This window comes from Mus caroli, chromosome 11 (genome assembly GCF_900094665.2).
Source record: "Mus caroli chromosome 11, CAROLI_EIJ_v1.1, whole genome shotgun sequence".
NCBI classification, from domain to species: domain Eukaryota; kingdom Metazoa; phylum Chordata; class Mammalia; order Rodentia; family Muridae; genus Mus; species Mus caroli.
This window is the reverse complement of record NC_034580.1, coordinates 83821029-83844619: the sequence shown is the minus strand read 5'-3', so window position 1 is coordinate 83844619 and position 23591 is coordinate 83821029. Positions and strand designations below refer to the sequence as shown.

The window sequence follows — 23591 nt, the reverse complement described above, 5'->3', positions numbered from 1 at the left end:
ACTCTGTAGACCAGGCTGGCCTCGAACTCAGAAATTCGCCTGTCTCTGCCTCCCAAGTGCTGGGATTAAAGACGTGCGCCACCACGTCCGGCTCCAGGTCTTTTTGGAGCAGACCATCTTTGCCTGCTTCTCAGAGCTTTCACACGTTCATTTGTCCTGGGTCTGCTAGGGACAGAGAGCGATTTTTTATTAATTTTATTTTATTATTATTATTATTATATTTTTAGGGGGTGGTTAGGCTTGGAAGCATCAGAGGAAGACAGTGAACGATAAGATTTGTGGTCCAGGGGAGGATAGCCTTATTTCCAGCGAGTGTGAGAGCTGAACGGGAAATGAGCCACAGATGCCACTTGGAGAACAGCTGCACTCGATGATCAGAGGTGTCCTGGGTTTCAGGAATGCAGATTCTGCTGAGGAAGACAAGGAGGGCCTCTGTGAAGGGCAAGAGAAGGCTCTTAAAATAGGCTGCAGATCTGCCCGGGTTCAGGCAGCTGCTTGGAACTTAATGACCGATGAGCCTTTGCCCGCAGGATGGAGTCCAGTCTCCTTGGTTACGGTCTACAAGACTCTGGTGATGTCATTCTTGCTTGCGTCTCTGTCCTTATCTCTCAACAGATGTTCTTTTCCACTTGATTTCCCCCGTCGCTTTGTCAGACTTAGAAGGACTGAAGCAAGTTGATGGTATTCTATGCTTAACGTGACTAGTTTTCCGGAAAAACTTCTGTTCAGCCTTCAGAACCCTAGTCTGGCATCTCTTTCATCTCTGAAGCTCTCCATGCCTCTGACCCAGCTCATCACCCTTCCCTCCATTTCTTTTGCATCTGGGGGAATCTTCCAGAGCAAGAGACTCAAAATTTTTCGTTTGGGATTCCAGGTCCTGGTAGTGACATGATGCTCATCATTTAGTCTTGAGGACTTATCAGCAGATGACATACCTAGGTGATGGAAATTTGCCAGTATATCTGTGAATACCATTGATTTCTTATAAATGTCACCAGTGGGCTTTTTACATCCCCAAAAATGCCTCATCACATGGTCAAGTAGTAGCGAATGAGAAGGGTATGGCTGACTCAGTGTAGCCGGACTTGTCCATCCCAGTGCTTTCTGCTTGCATCTCTGTGGCTATTACACAGAACTCTGGCCAGCTGTTTTCCTTAGGAACAAAGGCTTTTATCTCCTGAGAGCTCGTGCCCAGCTTCGCAATAAGGAGTGTATGGATTACCCAAGAACAAGAGAGGAGGCGAATATGGTGTCCAGGGACTTGGAGTCATCTGCAGATTGCTTTTCTGTCTAAACTCCCAGTACGGGGGTGGGGGGTGAGCCAAGCAGATAAGAGCCCCAAATTCTGTTCTGGGGTACAATGACCACTGTCTTGTCTTTGGGGTCATGGTTTCTGGGTGGTGTATTTGCCTGAGTCTCTATTTCAGCACCTGGCACAGAAGCAGCCTGTGTGTGTGTGTGTGTGTGTGTGTGTGTGTGTGTGTGTGTGTGTGAAATGAATGACTGGTGAATTGTGAATGAGGTTTAACAGGATGGACGGCTTTTTCTTCTCCGATGAAAGAGAGATTTGATTTTGCAAAGCAGTTGCTGAGTGCAAGGTGGGCCTGGGTACCACCCCAAGGGTTGAAGATGCCTCTATCAAGAGTTCACAGCCATGGCAAATGGAAGGCAGTGACTTTAGCTGCTTTCACCTCCAAGCACAAGCCCTTCCTATCAAAAATGTTCCTCAGAGAGAACTGCTAGCCACCATACCGTGGACCACGTGACTGCCTTCATAGCTCTCTGCAGTGAACCCACATGAGTTCCCTCAACATTAGCTGACAGGTCTGGGCTCCCCCATCACCTCTTAACCTCAGTAAACAGACAGCCAGATCAGTTAGCGAGAGGCGCTTCTCTATTGGTTTGCCCAGTGCAAGTGTTCTTCCAATGGAGCAGACCTCGTGGCTATAAAGCCATCAGTAATGTGGCACATGTAGCCATGTTCCTGGCTGGCCCAGTGCTGTTTGCTTGGTAATATTTTTTTTGCTCAGAATGTTGCTTCTTTTCCTCTTTCCATTTACCTCACTGGAAAAATCAAGTTTTCTTTTTATGTGAGAGCTTATAGAAGTGTGTCCCTGGCACGAGCAGAACATGGATGTATTCGGATATTGGTGTAGCAGAGAAATATTGCCTCCAAGGCACAGATGGCTTTATCTCTCCCACCAAATGACCTTCCTAATGGGGGACAGTCTGTTCCTCTTCAGAAGGTCAGGAGCTGTGGAGGTGAAAGCTGATAAAACCATTGCCTCTCATAGGCTGTATCTATGTTCTTCGTACTGAGGTGTCTTCGACCTTCCCAAATGGTTGCCAGTGCTTCTGCCAGAGGTGGGCTCGTTCACCCCAGCCCTTGTGTGTGCAGAAAACTGAAGGATGTCTGTGTAACTTGTTTCTTAGTTTATAGAGCGCATTTCTTGGCTTTTCAAGTGCTTTTTATTCTGCTTGGTGAGGGAGGCAGGCAGGGAAGGTTTGACCCTCGTTCCCTGGCAAGCAGGCAGAAGTAAGAAAGGCTAAGGAGTAGAAGAATGGGGAGGGATTCATGTCTGCCATTCGAGCCCCAGTCCTGTGTTAAGCATGCTTCGTGTACTGATTATTTTACACCTGCCTTTTTTTTTTTTTTTTTTAAGGAGTGTTGGCACACACACAAATTTTGGTTATATTATCTGGGCCGGTCTAGAACTCTCCACATTTTCATTTTAGCCTCTTGAACACAGGGATTCTAGCTTGCGGGTGCTCTTGGTGCCTTTCCATCTGATGCCTGCACACTTGATTTCCATCTCCTTTGTACACAAGAAAACAGAGCTCGGCAGCTCGCCGAGGTCACATCATAAATCACTGGGGGAAGTTCTTGCTCTTTTTGATCTGCCTGCTTGGCCTGCTCAGGATCCTGGGATCAGTGCCCACTTCTGCCCTCCCTCCTGTCTCCGAATCAGCACTCTTATCAGAGTATCAGCAGCCCTCATGGGTTTAGAAAGATCACCTTGCATTTTTGAAGGGTGAAATGGTTAAAAAAAAATTGAAATTAATGAAAAAAAATATTGTCTAACTGCAAACACTTCTTTGTGTCCCCCTTCTCCCCCCTACTTGTAGAATATGGGAACCACACCAGCACTTCCTATGGGGGCAAGAGAGGCTGATTTCCCACCTCCCCCAAGACAGTTTAAATTTATGACTTAACAGAAGGTCGCATATTTCAAAGACCACTGAGCCAAGGGTGCAGTGTGCTTATCTCTTTATGTAACTGTGGCTTCACCTCTCCTCCTGCTCTTAGGATGTTTCTAGAACAGGATAGCAGCAGAGGCAGGAAGAGGTCTTGGGGCAGGAAAGCTGACCCCCCTTTTGCAATTTAGTTAGTAGTCCTAGTATCCAGGTATCTCCTCCCTGGCTCACACCCTGTCCTTTTGTCCAAACCTTCTTGCTAGCATGGAAACGACTCGGCCTATCTTTCCGTCTGGAATCGATGTGTTTTTCTCCTTAACAACAGGATTGAAGAACCCTCCCCTGTTAAGCCCCATGGAGGTTCTGTTCTCTGGCACTGCCTGCAAGAGCCGTCCTGTCTCACCTGCCCAGTTAGACTCTGCACACTACCAGACTAGCGGCCACCCATGGCTCATACTCCATCGCCACTGAGGATATTCGAGCTTCTGCCTTGGAGGCCCTTTTCTCCTGGGTATTCCTGGCTGACCTTCATCCTTCAGGCCATGCTCAATCCTGTGTTCCTAAGCCCAGCCTCTTTACTTGCTGTGAGCATCTCTTCTGCCAAGCCTAACACAGGGCTTGATCCTCAGAACACAGCTGACAGAGAAGGCTTACTACTAGAGATGATCTTGCCCTCCCTCCCTCCCTCCCTCCCTCCCTTCCTTCCTTCCTTCCTAACCTTCTTGTCTGTGTTCTCACTCCACTGGGATCATACACATCTCTGAAGAGTGTTCTATGGACTGAGTGAGCGCTTTAACATATCTTCTGTGGTTTTTGCAGCAGTTCCCAGAGATATTGTCTCTTAAGCTAGGTAAGAGGCTGCACTGGGACAGTGGGTTCCTGATGGATGGCCTCTGCTCATCTGTTCATCTTTTTTCCTTTGTATCCTGATAGGGCAATGGTAGAAAAGAGCCCGGCTGTCCGTCATTGTCTATCCCACTTCCCTTTTCTTCCCCGAGGTTACCCGCAGTAGCCTTTTGCCAAAACCTGGCTGCACATTCTAGCCTTTTGGGAATGTGTAAAGAACTGTTGAGGGTGGGGTTGGGCATGGCCCGCTGGAACTAAGGTGGCAGTCAGGGCCGAGCATCTGCAGGACAGGATCACCAATGCACAGCTCTTTCAGTGCAATGGATTAGGTAAAGCAGGGCTCATCAGGAGCTGATTGCCACGTACACCTAAAATATGGTAATGACGGTAATCAGGGCTAAGGGTTAAGGCCGCCATTTGTTCTTTTCATGAAATCAACTGGAGGGCTTGGGGGATGGGGTGCAGGGGTTTTAGAACCTGCCAAGCAGCAAAGTTTTTATTCTGTCTCCAGAGGAGCAGGCCAGGTTGTTGTTCTTACAGATGACTCCCAGATTACCAGAGGGGAGGGTCTGGAATTCCTCACTTGGGCTGTCTTTCCCAGGCCCAGTGGCATCTACTGAAGCAAGGCTTGTTGTAGTTGTGTATCTGAGAGTCTGTAATTCTTGCAGTGGGAGTGATGTGAGTTTTTCCGGCACAGCTTCTCAGCCCATCGTTGGTGTTTCCTGAAGGTCGCTGTGGAGGACAAGGAGACCCACCACAGAGCTGGGCCAAAGAGCAGGCATGCGCTTTTGATTGTGAGGCGGTTTGAAACGTAATTTCCATGTGGGAAACCATCTACCACCCTGGTGGTGTCTACATAGTGTTTGGGAGAGAGAAAGGGATTCTCTGAGCTTACGATGTTATTAGTGCATCCCGATACCTGTGTATGGTCCAGATTTCATCAAGGAGAGCTTCCGACATTATCCAGTTTGAACACCAAGATAGACACTGAGAGACCAGAGCAAAGAGGCGATGGGGGAAGCTAGATCTCGGGGAGGCTGTTTATATATGCAGGCTCAGTCAGAAGGTGGGTTTCTCTTAACTTTATTGTTAGAGGAAGCAAAAAAAAAGGGCAGTTAATCATCAATTAATTTTTCTCTGCCCCTCCCCCATGTGTGTGTATGCTCAGTTGTAATTTCACAATAGCAGGTGGTCTCCACTTATATTATCTAGGCTCGGGTCTTACACCCATTTGATAGAAGGGAAAGTGGAGTTCAGAGTTATTAGGGAACTTCATTCATTCTTGTTATATACTATACAGAGGTGTGCTAGAAAGGCAGGCATGGGTAGACTGACCTATGATAGCTTAAACTTGTTCTTACGGTTGCAAGATCACTCTAGGTCTATGCTACCACGCTGGACATATTTAGAAGGATTTCTCTTTGGATGGACACAGAGGGATCCATGAGCACAGGCCCTAGGAGGGGTTTATAGCAGTCTGCTGTCTTGTCTTGTCTGGCTTCTTTTCTCCCACTCTTCCCAGTGGCTTATGAAGAACTGTCTTTGGCTGCCTGGCTGGGGCTCTCTGGAGGGGCCTCTTCGAAGTTTCCTCACTGGTTCACCACAGTAAAGGCTGTAGCTCCTGTCTGATGTAGTCTAAAGGCACAGTTCCAAAGACGATGGGTTTTAATTACAGAAATGTATTGGTCATTGTTGGAACACAGGAGGAAGTTCAGGTGCCTTCATCCCAGTGAGTCCGACTCATGGAACAGTATTGGGAGTATGGGGGTGGGGGTGGGGGAGTTCCCAAGGATGGAGCAGCTGTCTGTGGGTACTAAGCAGCTTGGATGCCTGTGGTAGGGATGAGGAGCAGCCAGCCTCCTCGCTCAGCATCGGTTGATGTGTGGATCACGCTCCTTAATTTCCTGTGCTTCTCCAAAGCAATACTCATCTCCCTGCCTTTTCTGTTACGGCCCGCAGCCCAGTCTGATTCAATGCCACTGTCTAGGATATTACTCTCTGATATGATCTGTGGACAGGTCACCCCTGCAGCTGCCGCTTTCCCCCGGGGGTAAGAGGAAGTAGTATTTTTTAAAATGAGTCTGGGAGGGAGCCTTGCAGAGGGTTTCTGGGAGTGAGGGTGGGGTGGCGAAAGCCCAGGAAAGCATCCTGGTCACTGCGTTATGAGATCGCTCCCTCTTGTTACTGAGCTACTGTTGTTTTAATCAGAGGTAATGTTGTAACCTGACTGTGTTGTATAATTGTGTGTAAATTATATCCTAACCCCATATAGATGAAGGCTATTTTCCCCCCTTCTAATTTTAAAGCTATTTAGACAGAATGCCAAACTGTAGCTTGAACCCTAGCGCTTTCTGGCAGGTCTTTCTAGACAGGAAGGGAGAGAGAGCCCAGAAACATTGGTGGTTGTTTTGTAATTAGTTCCCCCTGAAGTTAAATTAACTTCTGAAATAGGCAACATAAAATATTGTTACTTAGACTTTCCCCTCTGGGTGCGGAACTGTGGGTGTGACTTGAGGCACGTGGAACTAAATGAGGACAAAACAGAAGGGAGCACAGAGAGAGCACTCCCTTGGGTGGTTGGGGAGCATGCAGAGCACTTCCTTGGGTGCTTGGGTTAATTCTAACCTGTTAACAATTCAGCAGTTTAAAGTATATTCACAGAAAAATGTGCCTACCCACCACCTACCTCCACAGTCAACTTCACAGAATTTTCAGAGTGAAATCCTGAACTCTTTTTTTGCCACCACTGGCTTTTCTGACTTCCCTCCCCCCAGTCTGCCTTATGTCCCTCTCAAGTTCCCCGTTACAGATGCTCATGCATGTAGTCTCACATATGTGGTCTGTGACAACGACTGTTGTTTACTTAGTATGAGGATTCAGGGCTCTTGTGGGCCTCCCCAGTCTCTGTTCTGTTCTTCTTCCTGCCAAATGCCATGCTGTCCTTTTGTTCACTCGTGCATTGGCCAACATTTGGGCCTTTGCTTTGGGGCCTCCACCAATATGTGTGTGAAAGATTTTGGCTGGAAGGGTGCCCTAGACTCTTGAGTATGGACCTAAGATTGGAGTTACTGGGAAGGTTAGCTATCCTGTTCTGAAAGACAGCAGAATCAGCAGAAACTACCTTGTCATTTTTGCATCTTAAGTTTTAAAATTAGAAGGGCCAAGAGTCAGACTTGTTTCTTATGGTACCCTCAGGCGGAAAAAATAAGTCAGCATCACAAATGACGGGCTAGAGACTTCTGTGAACGGAGGGGGAGGGGCTCTGACTCCACATTGGCACTGGGTGCCCACTATCCTTAGCTGGGAAGAGAGGCTGAGACCTGTTGTTGAACGGCATGAGGCCCTTCTAAGGTACCTTGTGGGAAGGGCAGAGACCAGACCAGGCCCACAGAGAGCTCTGTGCTTGGAAAGGGACCCACCCCCACCCTCCAACCCCAAAAGGCTTTCCTTTGAGCACAAGAACCTTTCTCATGTGTGGTAGCAGTCTTCCCAGTTACAGACACTGGCCCTTCTTTCTCAAGTGCCTTCTCCAGGAACTGACCTCCCTACTCAGAGCCTTATCGTCCTTGGTTCTGCTCTCCCTGCACCACCCTGCCATCAGGTACCTTTGATAGATGCTGTCTGTGTTTACCCTGTTTTCCTTTGGAGATGGCACCCTGCTTTCCTTTAGATGGTCATACAAATGGGAGTATGGGTGGAAAGTGTCCAGGCAGATTCTGGGTCTGTTATTACCTAGAAAATATGAGGATGAGGAAGGAGTACCCCAGACCTTTCCTGAGTAGACCTTTGTTATAGGGCATACAGGTGTGTGTGTGTGTGTGTGTGTGTGTAAACAGACTTTATATAAGTAGTTTAAACAACAGACATGCATTCTCTCACAGTATAGAAGTTTGATCTTTGGTGCTGGAAAAATAGCTCATCCGTTCAGGGCGTTGGCTGTTATACCAGAGGACCCAAGTTCAAATCCCAGCATCCACGTGGCAGCTCACACCTGTTTGTAATTCTAGCTCCAGGAGAACCTGGCAACCTCACCCAGACATACATGCAGGCAAAACACCAATACATATTAAATAAAAATAAAAAAATCATAAAAAAAAGAAGTCTGATCTTTGGGTGGCATCCCAGCGGCGTCTCTCCAGGCTTCTGGTACCCGCTGGCATGACTCTTCCCCTTCCTCACACAGCTACATGTTTCCCGTTTCTCCTTCATATTAAGGGTAGCAGTCACTGCCCTGAGAAAACCCACTCATGTCCAAGATTCTAGCACAGCAGGAGCTTTATGGTGACAATTGGAGATACCTTCTTTCTAAGTAAAGTCAAGCTCTGAGGCCCTGGGTAGACGTGAATTTTGGAGGGACCCGTTTTGACCACCAGTCTTGTTTTCTGCCCAGACCCTAGAAATATTGATGGTGGTGGCCATGACAAGTAATATTTTGGTGTGGTGAACATAATGAAAGGTGGAAAAACTCCAGGGAGCTGGGGATGGTTGTGATGGGTACCTCTAATCCCAGCACACATGAGGCAGAGGCAGATAGATCTCTAGAGTCAGCCAGATCTACATAAGTGAGTTCCAGGCCAGCCAAGGTTACATAGTAAGACATTGTCTTAAACCACCACCGCCCACCCATACCCCAACAAAATTGGAATGGGGTATGGGTGTCCTTTGGAGGAACACCTTGGGGAATGGGCCTGGAGGCCTGGGTGGTGGTGTTGGAATTGTCCCATGTCCTCCGCTCATGTGTTGTTAGTATAAAGCCTGAGTCAAATTCTCAAATGCAGAGGGAGCTCTGCCATGGACTCTCGGTGGAGTATTCCATCCTTGACTTTGGACTCAGTAAGCACTACATTCTCCTTTATCACTTGGGCTAATGGATGGGAGTCTCCTTTTGAAGGAGTCCTCCATAGTGCACACCTTGCCTTTGAGTTGAAGATGATTCTTTTTGCTGGGGCTTGATTTTTCTATGCACGTGATGGGGATGAGGAACTGGATCCCATAGCGTGCTAGCATTCAAACCATCCTGAGCTTTCTCTATCATAGAGTTCCCCAGGGTGAGAGGACACGGGGGGGGGGGGGAAGAGCAGCCTAGGCTTTTGGAGGTGCAAATAGTTCATATTTTCTACCTAGGGGACTTGGAGCTCTTTTCCAGAACAAACATATAATAGCAAGAGAGTTGATTTGAATTCTCGGCCTGAATCTGCTGAGAGACCCACTTTCTGCCTTCTCGTGTGCTTGGTTTAAGACATATTTGGGGGCTGGTGAGATGGCTCAATGGGTAAGAGCACCCGACTGCTCTTCCGAAGGTCCAGAGTTCAAATCCCAGCAACCACATGGTGGCTCACAACCACCTGAAATGAGATCTGACGCCCTCTTCTGGTGTGTCTGAAGACAGCTACAGTGTACTTACATATAATTAATAAATAAATCTTAAAAAAGACATATTTGGACTTTTAGCTTTGGTGATCACTAGTATCTTTGGGCCAATAGTATTAGAGCTAACTTCCCCCTTTGTGTGTTCTTAAGTGTTCTTTCCCCTAACCTCCCATTGCACACATAACACCCTATTGGAATTCTCTCCCTTTGCAGTAACCATGCATGATGACTGATGCCTGTGGTCCCCACAGGCACTGAGGCAGGAGAAATGCTACAAGTTCAAGCCTGGACTACAGAATAAGACCCACAAGTGGGCCCTTACTCTGAGTGATCATTTCAGATGGAAGCACATTGTTTTAAAAGAGGAGTTTTAAAAACTTACCAAAATCAAAACCAAAATTCACTCCAGCCCAGCACACACCAGCTCTCTAGCTAAAGGCAGGAAGGTGGGGTGTCTGTGCAGCTGTAGTTAGCAGCTGGCTCAGGCCACGTGTAAACAGCAATTTTCAGGACTGGCATGCATGCTGGGGCTTTTGTAGCGCCAAGGGGTGTGTGGAGAGCTTTGGTGTTTAGTTAAATTACGGGTCTAGATGCAAAACTTCACAGCAGGGCTTTGAGAGCCTGACCATGTCCTGCGTTCCTGTGTGCACACAAGCACACTCTCTCTCTCTCTCTCTCTCTCTCTCTCTCTCTCTCTCTCTCTCNCACACACACACACACACACACACACACACACACACACACACGTTCCCGGACACCCTAAACCTTGTATTCCTTGTCATCCTGGGGGGTACAGGGCTCTTGAATAGGTCCCTAGGGTCCCCCACAGTGTGAAGCACTTCAACATAAAAGTTCCTTGCAGTTCTCCACCAAAACCCCCAACTGAAGGAAGTCTAAGATTGACTACCTGGAGATTTGGGGCCTTGAGTTCTCAGTGACTTTTTCATCTCAGTGCACTGTGGGAGCCAACTGCAGCCCATGGTCATCTTGCTGTGTAGTCACCAGTATTTGAGGCCCCATGTGTGGAGACTGCTGATGTCCAGGCTTCAGGGAAGTGACACAGGTGGCTCAGTCACTGGTGGAAAGGATTTCTCATTCCTCAGATGAGCATAGAGCCGAGATGAATGCATACCAGTGCGTTTCTGTTCACCTTTCCAAGGTCAGAAGAAAGTTAAAGTGCAACAGGCTACTGGATAGTTTTGGAGAACTAGAAGCCCAGACCCAAGGATAGACTAGACCTACCCTAAGCATACACCAGCATGCTTTGTTACACATGAGCACACACGGGTAATGCAAACCTACACACAGACATTGCACCGTGCTTATGTGGAATGTGAAGACTTCTGTTTAATTCTTCGTGGAACCTGAGCCCAACATCCCAGCCCTCTCTGCTCCCTGCCCTCCTCAGTAGCCATGGAAATGGGGGTGTGGGGGGGAGAGAGAGACAGACTATGATTGCAGGTCCTCTGTCTCCCTCGTCCCTCCCCAGAATGCAAATCACAGAGCCAATCTACAGTCCATTTGGTGGTAATGGTGTGAAGATTCTGGGAGCAGATCACCTCATTGTCCACCTGCCTGCTGCAAAGGCACTGGTGGGAGAGGTCACCATGTACAGGCCAGTGTCCCCTGGCTTCTTCCCTCTCCTGAAGCACATTTCCCCTCTGGCCTTTTCATGTCTAGAAGTCTCTAATGAAACTAGTTTCTTTTTTAGTGTTTGCTGGAGGGAGAGTGGAGGGAGAGAGAGAGAGAGAGAGAGAGAGAGAGAGAGAGAGAGAGAGAGAGAGAGAGAGAGAGAGAGAGAGAGAGAGAGAGAGAGAGCGAGCCTTGCTTATCTAGGCCGGATCCTACAGAGGATGTTTTAGTAACTCAGATGTTTTGCTGCACTGTCCGGGGCCTGGATTTTCTCATCCTTTCAAAAAGGGAAGGGTTTTAAAGGCTTTTGGGGGAGACTGGGTAAGATTTATAGCTGGCTGCCTGTCTCTGTGTTTCGGGCTCTGTCTTGGCATGCTCACAGCTGCCAGGCAACAGTGGAAGGGCTATGAAGAGATCTTTTCATTTAACTGGTTGCTCAGCTCTCCAGTAGTTTGGATGAAGACAGGGTGGTCGATTTTTCTTCTCTGGGTTTCCAAGAATGTTTGGAATCTAGGTAGGGCCTCAGTTCTGTGTCGCCTTTCTCTAAGCAGTGAGGAGGCCACGGGGTTTCTTCCATGGAAAGTCCCAGAAGAGGTGCTTTGAGGCTTCCAGTGGGATGGATATGTTTGAAGTTATCTTAACGTTTCTTTACTGATACCTAATTACTCGGTTAATACCTAATTACTTGGTTGGAGTTTACAGGAAGAAGAGGAAAGGGAAGGGAGGGGAGGGGAGGGGAGGGAAAGGGAAAGGAGAGGGAAAGGGGAAGGGAAGGGAAAGGGGAAAGGAAGGGAAAGGGGGAAGGAAGGGAAAGGGGAAAGGAAAGGAAAGAGGAAAGGAAAGGAAAGAGGAAAGGAAAAAGGAAAGGAAAGAGCAAGGGGGTGGGGGGAGAGAGGAACCCAAAGTTAAACCATAGGATTATCAGATATTCCATGGAGATGCTAAAAAGTGCTTTTGCAGTTACTGAGGTTTAGGATAGGATGGTAGGATTGACTCTTTAAAAGAAGCTATTTGTGGGGGCTGGAGAGATGATTCAGCAGTTAAGAACACTGACTGCTCTTCTGAAGGTCCTGAGTTCAAATCCCAGCAACCACATGGTGGCTCACAACCATCCGTAATGAGATCTGATGCTTCTTCTGTGGTGTCTGAAGACAGCTATAGTATATTTACATATATATAATAAATAAATAAATCTTTAAAAAAAAAAAGAAGCTATTTGTGGGCTGGAAAGATGGCTCAGTGGTTAAGAGTACTGACTGCTCTTCCAGAGGACCTGAGTTCAATTCCCAGCAACCACATGGTGGCTCACAACCATCTGTCAAGGGATCCAATGCCCTCTTCTGGTGTGCCTGACTAAAGCAACAGTGTTCTCATATAAATAAAATAAATAAATTAAAAAAAAAAGAAGCTATTTGTATAGCGTGTTTTTCTGCTGTACATTTATTTTTAAGTATAAAGGATGGATTTACTAAGTGACTCTCGGTTCAGTTACAGTGACCGTCTAGCTGTCATCTTCAGCGTGCCCTGCTAGACTCTTTGGCATATGGTATTTAACTCGGGCCTCATGGGAGCTTGTGTGCTAAGCTAATTATTATATTTCTATTTTATAGTGGATTGGATTCCACGTTCTCTTAGCATGTATGCACCCGTGCCCAGCACTTAATGGGTCTGTTGAGTGAATACATTAGGGGAGTTAGGTTAGTAGAATTTGACCATTAGTAAGTATAGGAAGGGATTGAAATCCGAAGAGGGCCCATAGTAGTCAGCTCTGCTCATTGTTATCGCTGAATGCAACTTGAGGGGGCAGGAATTTCCTATTGGCTTGAGGTTTCTGTTGAGTTAAGTGGAGAGACCAGCTTATAGCATGGCGACCCACAAACACTGTAGGGAGTGTGAATGAGCATGAGAAGAAACACATGTGCCTGGATCACCTTTTTCCTTTTCCTGCCTTTTCATTGGGCCCCTGGCCTTTGGCACGGTGCTGCCTATATCCAAGGCAGTTTTTTCCCCTTTAGTTGCTGCTTAGTACCTGTCAGTGGGTTGGCGGGCACTAGAAATGATCTCAAAGACACACTCAGTGGCGTGCTTTACTGATTTTTTTTAAGCTTTCTCAGTCTAATTCACAGTCAAGATTAACAATTGCAGAGCATTGATAGAGTTTGACTCTCGAGGAGAGCTTGGTGTATCAGGAAGAGCATAGGGACGGGAGAGACAGGAGATGAATGCAGGAGCAAGAAGAGGTCACAGCCAACTAGCTTATCAAGAGAGCCCTGCATGCAGATGCTGGCAGGATCTTTTCTAGTATGTTCTCACATGTGACATCCTCTCATCTTTAGTTGCTGGAGAAGAGAAACCCAGTAAACCACACAGTTTTAGATGAGTAGTGTCCCCATGCAGCAGGAGGAAGCAGCTGGCAGGACGTGGCCATTAGGACAGTGTCCACTTGAAACCATACAGAAAGCACGATACGTGCTCTAGTTTGGGGCCAGCCATTGGCCATGTGGCTTACGTGCCCACCGGCAGCTTCCAGTTAAAAGCCTGAGCTTCCTGAATCTGGACGCCTCTTTCTGACTTGGGCAAACCATTCTTGGACTCAGGAGGGTTGGGTGGCAGATGGGACTATGTGGGCCACCTTGTCGAGTGGAGGAGAGAGGGAGTCCCACCTGAAGTCACAAGTGCAGTGAGACACCAAAGCTGGATTTCTAGTGTCTTTTCTGTTCCAGCATGTCAGCAGTATGGCCCACTTGTACGGTGTGACCCCAGGTGATTTGTTGTGGATGATTCGGTTCATTCATTCATTCATTGAATATTTTAAGAGACCTGGTGGAGACGTGACAGCTATTCAGGAAGGTGTGGCACCTGTCCTGTATCCTGCATTCAGCTATAATAGCATAGACCACTTTTTTATACACACACACACACACACACACACACACACACCCTGGCTGTCTTGGAACTCACTTTGTAGACCAGGCTGGCCTCGAACTCAGAATCCGCCTGCCTCTGCCTCCAGAGTGCTGGGATTAAAGGCGTGCGCCACCATGCCCAGCTCCTTTTTTTTTTTACTATTTTCAGTCAAACTAGTGATACTTGGTGCCCACTAGATTTTCCTACTTTTTTTTTTTTTTTTTTTNTTTTNNNANANAGGGTTTCTCTGTGTAGCCCTGGCTGTCCTGGCACTCACTTTNTAGACCAGGCTGGCCTCGAACTCAGAAATCCGCCTGCCTCTGCCTCCCGAGTGCTGGGATTAAAGGCGTGCGCCACCACGCCCGGCATTTTCCTACTTTTTGTTAGTTCTTTTTTTTTTTTTTTCAATTATTTTATTTACTTTTTTGAGACAGGATCTTGCTGTGCCATTCTATTCTGTCCTCCTCCAGTCTCCTGAGTGCCATGCTCAGAGTTGTATACCACCATATCTGCCCTTTAGTTTTAAAACACATGTTCCAAACTCAAGTCTTCTCCTTGATTGTCTATTCCTCTTACAGGACTTTTGGTCTTTGCCCTAAGTAGTTTATATGATGTGGCTTCCTTCTTCCTTTCCTTTGGAGCTGATAGGAGTCTAGGATGTGGGCCATATTTGCTCTCATTGGATTTCAGTGTTAGCGTCTGTTTGCCCAGCCCCATCGGTTTTGTTGAGGTCCTGCCTGAACATTCAAAGGAGAAAGCGGTTTAGTGTGGATCATGGCCTAGTGTGTGTATGAGCTATGTCGGGTACTTCAGAGGAGGTGAGACTAATATCAGGTTAGCTGGGACAGCAGGTGGATATTTTGGAGTTAGAAGTAGGTCATGGAAACTTGGACGATTGTTGCAACTTGCCATGGGAAGATCTGGGAGTGGAGAGGCATTCCAGGGAGAAAGACCTGTGAGAATAAAGGTGTGGAAACCTGGGGTTTCCTGGGGCAGCCATAGGGTTGATCGAGGTGAACTGCAGGCAGTGCAGAGGGCAAAGCTTGCAGGGTGGTCCCTAAGTGCAGGGTCAGCTTCTGTCTTAGCTACAGGCATAGACCAGCATGAGAGCTGCTGAGCAGAGAAAGTCCACACCTCATTTGACTGTGTATGCAATTTTTTTTTTAAGTACTGGGGATTGAGCCAGGACCTTGAACATTTGAAGCAAGAGCTACCCATAGTCCTCATGTATTCAATTAAAAACCAGTTTATGAGTTCTTTGAGAAACCCATGCAACATGCTTTGATCATGTGCATACCCCGCCCACAACTCTTGCCAACCCCACCCCCTTTCCTGCCCATCCAACTTTTTTTAAAAAACAAAAGGAAAAAAAAAAACAAAAAAAAAAAAAAAACAAAACTCCATCAAGAGCAATTTCTGTTGCCCACATCTTTGTGGGCATGTGATCTTAATTGACAAGGTTTTGGCCACTTTGTGTTTTTGCATCTAGCTGTGTTTTTTTGTTTGATTTTAAAATAGTTTACTTTGGGATTTTTCTTTATATGCTAATGAAGCCATGTTTTGTGGCCACAGAGGTCCTAGGGGCCCCTGTACCGTCAAGAAGTTCCAGTAGGATCTGGCTGGCTAAATGCTTAAGATATGCAAATTGGCTGACTTCAGCATCCTTAACTATCTAATGGTCTGGTCCAAGAGGCTAGCACAGGTTGTAGACTGCCTTCCTGGGAGACTCTACAGCAAGTCGTGTTGAAGCCTAGTTGAAGCCCTGCTTCTGATAACTCGGTTAACCCACCCCCTCCCTCTTGTCATCCTTTACAGATGGTCACAAGAACAAAGAAAATCTTCGTAGGAGGATTGTCTGCGAACACAGTAGTGGAAGATGTAAAGCAGTATTTCGAGCAGTTTGGCAAGGTAAGTGATGAGCATGGCTGGACAGTACCCATCCACCGGTTTAGGTGGATCCTGGGATGTGGTTGCCTAGGACTCTGCTATAGCTGCAGCCTCTAGAACCGAGTCTTGAACCTCCCCATCAGTATTTATCTGGAACTCCAGGAGCCAAAGTGGAAGAGTCTGGCTTGTGGTTGGCATGGTGCCTTATGTGCCTGCAGGAGCACACAGAGTGGCCTTTCAGTACTGTTTTGCTGTCATTCGCCAGCCACATGGGGCCAGGACTGGGGAAGGATGTGGGGCTGTGACTCACAGGACACAGACGCCCACAGAAGCTGTGAGAGGTAATGGCCTATGGGTCCATGCTGGGATTCCTCCCTTCTTGTCTTTCTGGAAAATGACATTCAAACATGAAGATCTCTGGGGCCCCTTGGCAGTGGAACAGTCCCCTGTTAAGTGCCCAAGGAGACTTGGGTAAGATGTTGGCTGTATGCATCATCCTTCTGACCTGAGTGCGGAGGAGACAGTAGCAAACTGATGTCCCAGGTCTACTGTCAGGCCTGGGATGGGAGTCCTCGGTCAGGAAACGGAGGGTGAGAAGGTGCGGGGTGCAGTCAGCCACGAAGATGAGCATCAGTGGGCGGCGGTTTTGTCAGCTGCTTTCTAGTTGGTGAAAGAGAGGCAGGAGCAATCTCTTCAGATGTCATGCTGCCCTGTGTTGGCCTTTGTGTGATCTCCTTTCTCTAGCTCCCACAGAAGTCATAGATCTAAAGGAGGTTGGCAGGTGAGTGGCTGAGCTGGCTCTCCACTTCCTGCTTCCTTTGAGTAATTGTGGGTGTTGTCATGGGAGCCCACGCATGGGATCGGCTCCTTCCATCAGAGGTCTGTGTCTTCCCTGTTGAAAGGCTGACATAGCAGAGCTCTGTGGTACCCTGGGAAGGCACGGTGCCCGCTCTGAGCTTTTATTCCTTTACTCCCACGATGGCCGTCCTGCTTGCCATCGGCCAGGACAAGGGCACTGCCACCCACTAGTTGGCCTGAAGGTTCTGTGTTTTGTTTGCTTGCCCAGGGCAGTGGACAGCCATGACTTAATCACTGTTTGTGTCTCTTCATGAGCCAGTGCCTGAGACGAGGGCCATGGCCTTTATTTAGCTTTGAATTGAAGATCTCCCCCGCTCCCCTCTCTCTTGTATTCATCAATTTCTACATGGATGGGAGACCATGCAACAAGGAGAAACCAGACTCTTCCAGTTCAGCTATGCTTTTGATGTGGGCATGGAGTTGCCCACCCAGAAAGGTTTTGAAAGCAGCCTTTCCCACAGTCCTCCTGGCCTTCCTTCCCATCTGGGGGGCTTATTCATTCTGGGTGGCTCACAGGGAAAGCTAGGTGTACTGATGCCCACTGACCACCAGAGTTACAGGGCTGCTTTTTCTGAGAGCGATTTATGGCACTAGGGGGAGGTAACCATCACTCCCCCCCTCCCCCCATCGCCTAGGGAGAGGGATTGGAAGTAATTAAATGAGACCAGTCCTTCTTGCACTTTACTCTGGAGGGTGGGCCCTCTCTCATATCTTCCTGCCTTCAAATAGAGTCCAGGGGTAGTGTTTGCAAACACGAAGTGGGATTTCTTTTTCTAGCCATAACCTGCCTTGGAATCTCATGGGCCCATTTGCAGATGTCAGGGAGGTTGCCGCTGCCTAGATGAGTTGTTAGTGTATTCTAGACAGGCTTATACTTGCTGCAGACAGCACATCTGCACATCTCAACCTTGCTTACTTGCTTGCTTGATTCTCAGCAGCAGGGGGATGCTCTGTAGGCTTTTGCCGTGCCCGTGGCAGCTTCCAATGCCATCTCGAGGATAGTTGTCCCTTTGTCTCCGCAGCAGTCATAGACCATCTTCCTTAACATGGCACTTGCTGGCTCGGATGCTGCCCAGTTAATTGTGCAGTAATATTTGGGGATCCTGACAGGATGCATAAACTTACAGAGTGTTTTATTAAAGGACTAAGGAGGCTTTTGGATGTATCAAAACCCGGTAACACTCTCTGTTCACGAGCTAGCAGCTCATTTCGTGCATATGCTTGAACGCTATCTGCGCTTGTGTTCCAAAGAGCTTATTTGTCATTTGCTGGAGTCTGGTGTGTTATGACTATGGCACCCTGGGCAGGGTTCACTGCCTCTCAGGATTCTGGTATTGTTCATTTGAATCCAGAATGATTGCAGTAGGGAGAGTGGCTTGGTAGGCCTCAGGGGCTGTGAGTAAAACCAGCCACGGGAATGGGCAGATGGACAAACTGACTGTATCTTTTGTTAGAGTATATTCTGGTGTGCAGGGGCAGGGGTGGGCTGTGAAGGTGGATATTAATACATAGAGCATCTTACAGCATGCACGCATGAGGTCATGTGGGGACGTCTGGAAGCCAATGGCAAATTAGTGTAAGTTTATTCCCTAATGAGTACTAACTGTCAAATGCCAGGTTGAGCCATTTACTTGTTTAACTTTTTGCTGGCATCCCTGTGTTTCCGCATAAGTTGGGGTTTTAGTGCTGGCAGGAGAAGAAGGCATGGTGTGTCCAGTATGCACACAACAGTGCCCCAGGTTGGTGTTGGGGTAGCCCCCTGGGCTGGGAGGATAGTAGAGACCACAGAGATTTAAGTTTGAGCCAGAATGGCCCACTCTGCTGCTGTGTCTGGACTTCCCCCATCTCGCTATGGCCCCTGTGCAGAGTGTGCCAAACTTTGGGTCTCTGTCACCATCTTTTACTGGCCCTTTCCCTTTTCCACCTTGCCTGAGGTGACAGCTGCTCCAGCTTTTTGTTTCAGGGGCATGGCCGCTATCAAGGGGCTGAACTAAGGGGTCGCTTAACTATGTCATTGCTGTGAATGGTTTGGGTACACAGGACACACAGCTTTAAATAACTCAGACTGGAGGCTTCGCTACCCTTTTTGTTTTTTCCCCACTTTCCTCGAAGAAGATTTAACACACCTCCCCCCAAGTTAGAAATGCTGAGGCTTGTTTCTATCAAAATGTGATCATGGAATGAAGCCTCTAGCACAGGACTCAGCAGACTTAGATTGCTGTCACTCCCCACTCGGTGGCTGTTTCTAGTGCCTTCCATGGAGAATGGCCAGGTAGGCAGTATTCCAAAGTCTCTGGGATGAGCCTGACCACAGGATGGCCTCTAGCAATATAGTGACAGACTTTGGCTCTAGCCTCAGTTTCCCTTCTGGGGAACCTGTTGACGGATTTGTGAAGGCTGGTAGATTGCTTTATAACCCATATGGTCTCTATTGTAGCTTCTGCTATTGTAGGGTGAAAACAACTGCAGCCCATATATAAACAGATGGCTGTGCTTGTGTTCCAATAAAACTTTATAAAAACAAACAAAGAGCCAGATTTGGCCTGTGTGTCTCATTGACCCCTGAACGGAATTATTTCCAAGGCTGGTCTTTAAGCGGAGAAAGTCCTGTAGAGAGTGTTTAAATAGAAGTAGATAGAATATAACCCGAGGTATTTATAGACTAACCAAAGAATACATTGCTCACAGTAGCAAGCGTGGTATGTAGTAAGCAAAACAGTTGTCACCACATTACAGTTTATTTCTGGGATTCGTGATGCAGGGATAGTGCGTCTTGATTGGAGACTGCATTCTTTATTTGGAAAAGGGCACTATTTATAAGCTGGAATTGTCGTCCTATGAGTAAGGCCCAGAAAAACTGAGTACGTTACTTTCAGTCTTCCTGTTCCAGGCAGGGTCTGAATGATCCAAACTCATGACGTTCAAACCTTCATCTTAAGATGGTTTTACAGTGTGTTGATGTTTCTGATTTACAGTTAATATGTGTTTGGTGCTGAGCTTTTAAATGCATTTTAAAATGTACTTTAAAAGATGTCAAGTTGGACACATGGCATCTCCAGGATGGATGTGGGTGGTGGGAACGAAGTTGTCCAAGCTCACACAGCCAGGCTGAGTAGAGCCCGGATAGGCCCTCGTGGCACGAGCTAGGCTCTCTGTGCTCTTGATAAAACCCTGTCTGCTCCTTGGGCAGTCAGCCGACTCTCATGCACAGGGAACAGGGCTTATTCATTTGTCAAAACCCGCTCATCTCCAGTAATTTATTTAACTGCCTTGGTTTCTTGGTGGATATTATCTGTGTTCGTGATTTCATACATAACAGCAGTGATGTATATAGACCATTTCAAACGCTGGCAGATGACTGATGTTCTGATATGCTGGAGCAGAACCACTCCAAAGAGCCCATCTCTTAACAAAGTGCCCTGGGCTGCAGAAGCCCTCCTCCTCCTCCTCCTTTCCCCACTCCCCTTTGGGCTCCTCCGTAAGTTCCATTCTCATACTTACATTCATGATAGAAATTTGATCAAAGAGGACTGGAAGCAGAGTTGACCCCTCTGCCTTGTGCTGGATGGAGAAGAAAGTTTCCCATTTCTCAGCTGCTCCCGAGGCGAGGCGCCAGGGCAGCGCCAGTGGCCAGCTCTGCTCCCCTCAGCTCCCTAGGTGATGCTGACTTCACAGTACTCCGGTGAGAGCCATGGAGGCTTCCAATTATACTCCACAGGGCGAGCTGTGTAATTACTTTGGAAGACGTATGCTTAGTCATTGGTTTATCCTAATCGGCTTTGGCTTTTCCCAACAACAAAGTGAGCTCATTTTGCTGAGCCGAACCGACTCTACACCCTTTGTCTTGGTGTCCATTGTCTCTCTCCTTTCATTCTGTCTTACTGCCAGCGTTCTGTTTCATTAGGCCGGCAAGTCATTTCCAATCCAGTGGGCTGCTACAATCCAGCCTTTTATCACCCGCTGCCCTGGTTCCCATGTCCCCTCTGGGCCTGGGCCTGAGTCTGTGGCTTGATATGAGGGCCTTAACCCCTTCGTGGGCCAGCTGGTGGTGGTGATGGTGAGGGGCAAAGACAGCAAGGAAGGATAGGGTCTGGGAAGTTATAACTTCTTGGCTTCCAGGGAAGGGAGCTCTCTGGGAAGAACGTGGGTGGGGGGTGAGGGGGTGGGGGTAGTGCTCTTAGCACCTTCTGCAGGAGCTGGGCTGTGTGAGGGGCTGAGAAAATTAGCTAAGGCTCCAAAGAGTGAGTGATGTTTGAAAACGTCATAGGAAAAACAGTTGGAAACCAGAATGAACTGGCTTTTTCACATAGGAATCCTCTCCTTTATTCCACTGATGTGGGGGCTCTGGGAGTGCATATTTTGAAGGTGAAAACCTGGTGCCTGCCTTTTAGCCCCAGGCTATAGTAGGTATATGGAGGTGTGGCTGTGGCCTCTGTTTGGATTCCTTTTGATTCAGAAAGTGTGAGGAGAGTCTTACCTAGAAGGAAAAAAACCAAAACAAAACCCCGGCATAAAGCCTTTGAAATTGGAAAAGCAAGGGATTTGTGAGAAATAAAGAGGCAAGTTACCATATTCCTGAAAGTGGACTGTGATCCTGGGGTAGATTTTTTTTTTTTTTTTATCACTTCCAAATGTGTGGCACAGATAAACAGCTCTGTACAGTGTGTGATTCTCTCAGAAGTAGCCTGGAAAACAAAAATCTGTGTGTGTCCTTTGTGGCTGTCTCTGCTCCCACGGGGCCTTCATCCTCTGAAGTGGTTTGAGCAGGTGGGCTGGCAGGAGGGGAGGGGGCCTCCTTGTTCATCTGCTTGGCATCTTCCAGAGCCTGGAGTGTTCCTTAGACTTGTAAGTGGGGCCAGGAAGACTTATTCCCTCAGTTCATGATCCTGAGATAGCCTGATGCAAAGCCAATGTTGTCCCCACGTCATTCCTGTCCTCTGTCTGGTTTGTTAATCCCTCCTTTCAGAAGCATATCTTATGGAGAAGAGGACAGGGGACAGCAAAGTGCTGCCTCATTTCCCACATTCTCCGATTAGGCCCAGGTGGCAGACAGCATCACCACCAGTTAACAAGGTCGCTATGCTGGCTGTAAATCCTCCCTGTGCTTGTGTCTTCCTGCTCGCGTCAGCCTCCCAACCTTGTTTCTGCTCTGGCCAGTGGAGTTAGAAATAGATTCAGCTCCCTAGCCTCACTTCTCCTAAATCTTCATGTTTTTGCTTCAAACAAGAATTCCTAAAATAGACAGAAGGTTTCCAGGAAGGCGTCCCATTTCCCTCTTAGTGTACAAAATATAGCCAGCTGTTAGGCAAAGGCATCAGACATTATTATTGTACCGTTAACAGTGTTTTAAAATATACAAATAGAAAAATATCCCCATGCCTTCTGGGTTCCAAGCTGGGCAAACTTTGAGATTATGTTAATCAAATGCCACTTTCATTTGCATAGGAGGTAAAGGCCCAGGGCCTCGCCCTTTGCTGCTTTCCTCTGTGGCCCTGCAGGGTTCAGCTTTCGTTCATTTGAAAGAAGGCAGGACCAGGGAGCTCCTGGAAGCAAAGGAGTTAATGAGGCCTGTGGTGAGGATGGGAGCGAACGAACTGGAAGTACTTCCAGGGGGCTCACCTTCCCAGAGTCCTCCTGGAGGCCTCTGAAGAGGTCACTTACAAAGGAGTTGTTAGCATGAGAAAGGAAAGCTTTCTCTCCCAAGATGGTTTTCAGTGGGAACTGAAAAAGCACCAGAAAACATGGCCCAGGCTTGTGCCAGTGGGTGCAAGGGGTGGTTCTTCAAGGAGAGAAAGCACAGTTCATTTAGACTTGGCATAGACATCCAACCCAATTGTTCTGTGGAGTGAGCATTGATATGGAGATTCTGCCCCACCCCCACCCCATCAATAGGACACCCATTACGTGGGTCATGTATGCTTTTCTTTTTCTTCCCCTTTCTTCTCCTTTTTCCCCCTGCCTTTGTCCTCGTAGGAATAGCCTGTGCAGAATGGCCCGGTTTGTCAAGTTTCTGCCCTGTAAGTTTTTACAGCTCTGCATTTTGAGACTCCCCATATCTGTGACTTAGTCCCTTAAGTGGGCTGCCAATAGGTGCTTTATTTACATTCGAAGCCACAGTACAGAAAAGACCCAGGAAAAAAACGTTAACAGGCAGGAAGAGGCAGGAGCCTTGCGTTTCTGACTGTTGCTAACCTCACTGCTGCCTTTAAAGCCAATCACGAGGCTCGCGGCTGATATTTAATAGCTTTGAGCTGATTATTTTTTCTTCTCCTCCTCTTTCTTTTCTCTCCAAGTTGACCTGGGTGTACTTGAGCGGAAATGAAGTCATCCAAATGCTGAATTAGAATAGTCACAGTCCCCTAAGAATGAAATGGAAGCAGAGATTAAACGGTGGAGGGAAAGCAGGCATTAATGAACACCGAGGGAAACTTTGCATAAAATAACTAGGAGCTTGAGCATGTCTCCGCCGCTTCTGTTTCTCCCTCGGTTTGTGTTGTCTTTTTGGTGTATCGCTGATGGCAAAGAGAGATCTGAAAGGTCGCATACTCTCTGCCACCTAGGCAACAGCGCTCTCTTCTTTGTGGGATGCGTTTTCTTCTGAGATGGAGGAACCTGGATGGAGGGTCTGTTGTTGTGGAGGGCTGGCTATTACTTGTTGCAGCTGGAGTGGGTGGAGACAGATGGAAGAGAGGAAAGGGTGGGAGGCAGCACAGGGCCGGGGAGCCAGCCATCCTGATACTGTTTGTAACAAGACAGATTCCTGCTTGTAGGGACTTGGGCTGGCCAAAGGTAGAGTGACCAGTTGTAACTGTTTACCTAGGATTGGAACTCAGATACTAGGAGTAAAGGAACAGTCAGAGCAGTCACCGCCTGAAGCTTACCCCCCCCCTGTCTGC

The 23591-nt window shown here is 47.7% G+C and overlaps 1 protein-coding gene across 2 annotated transcripts in view; it reads left to right on the top strand.

Moving 5' to 3' along the window:
- LOC110304366 (RNA-binding protein Musashi homolog 2-like) overlaps positions 1 to 23591 on the top strand; it is a 152591-nt gene that overhangs the window by 123259 nt on the left and 5741 nt on the right. Inside the window, exon 6 of one of the 2 annotated variants that reach the window (XM_029484163.1) lies at positions 15766 to 15858. In XM_029484163.1, the coding sequence (XP_029340023.1) occupies positions 15766 to 15858 (93 nt within the window). Of the gene's footprint in view, positions 1 to 15765; positions 20785 to 23591 lie in introns of those variants that run through there. The other variant, XM_029484162.1, reaches the window with a different exon arrangement.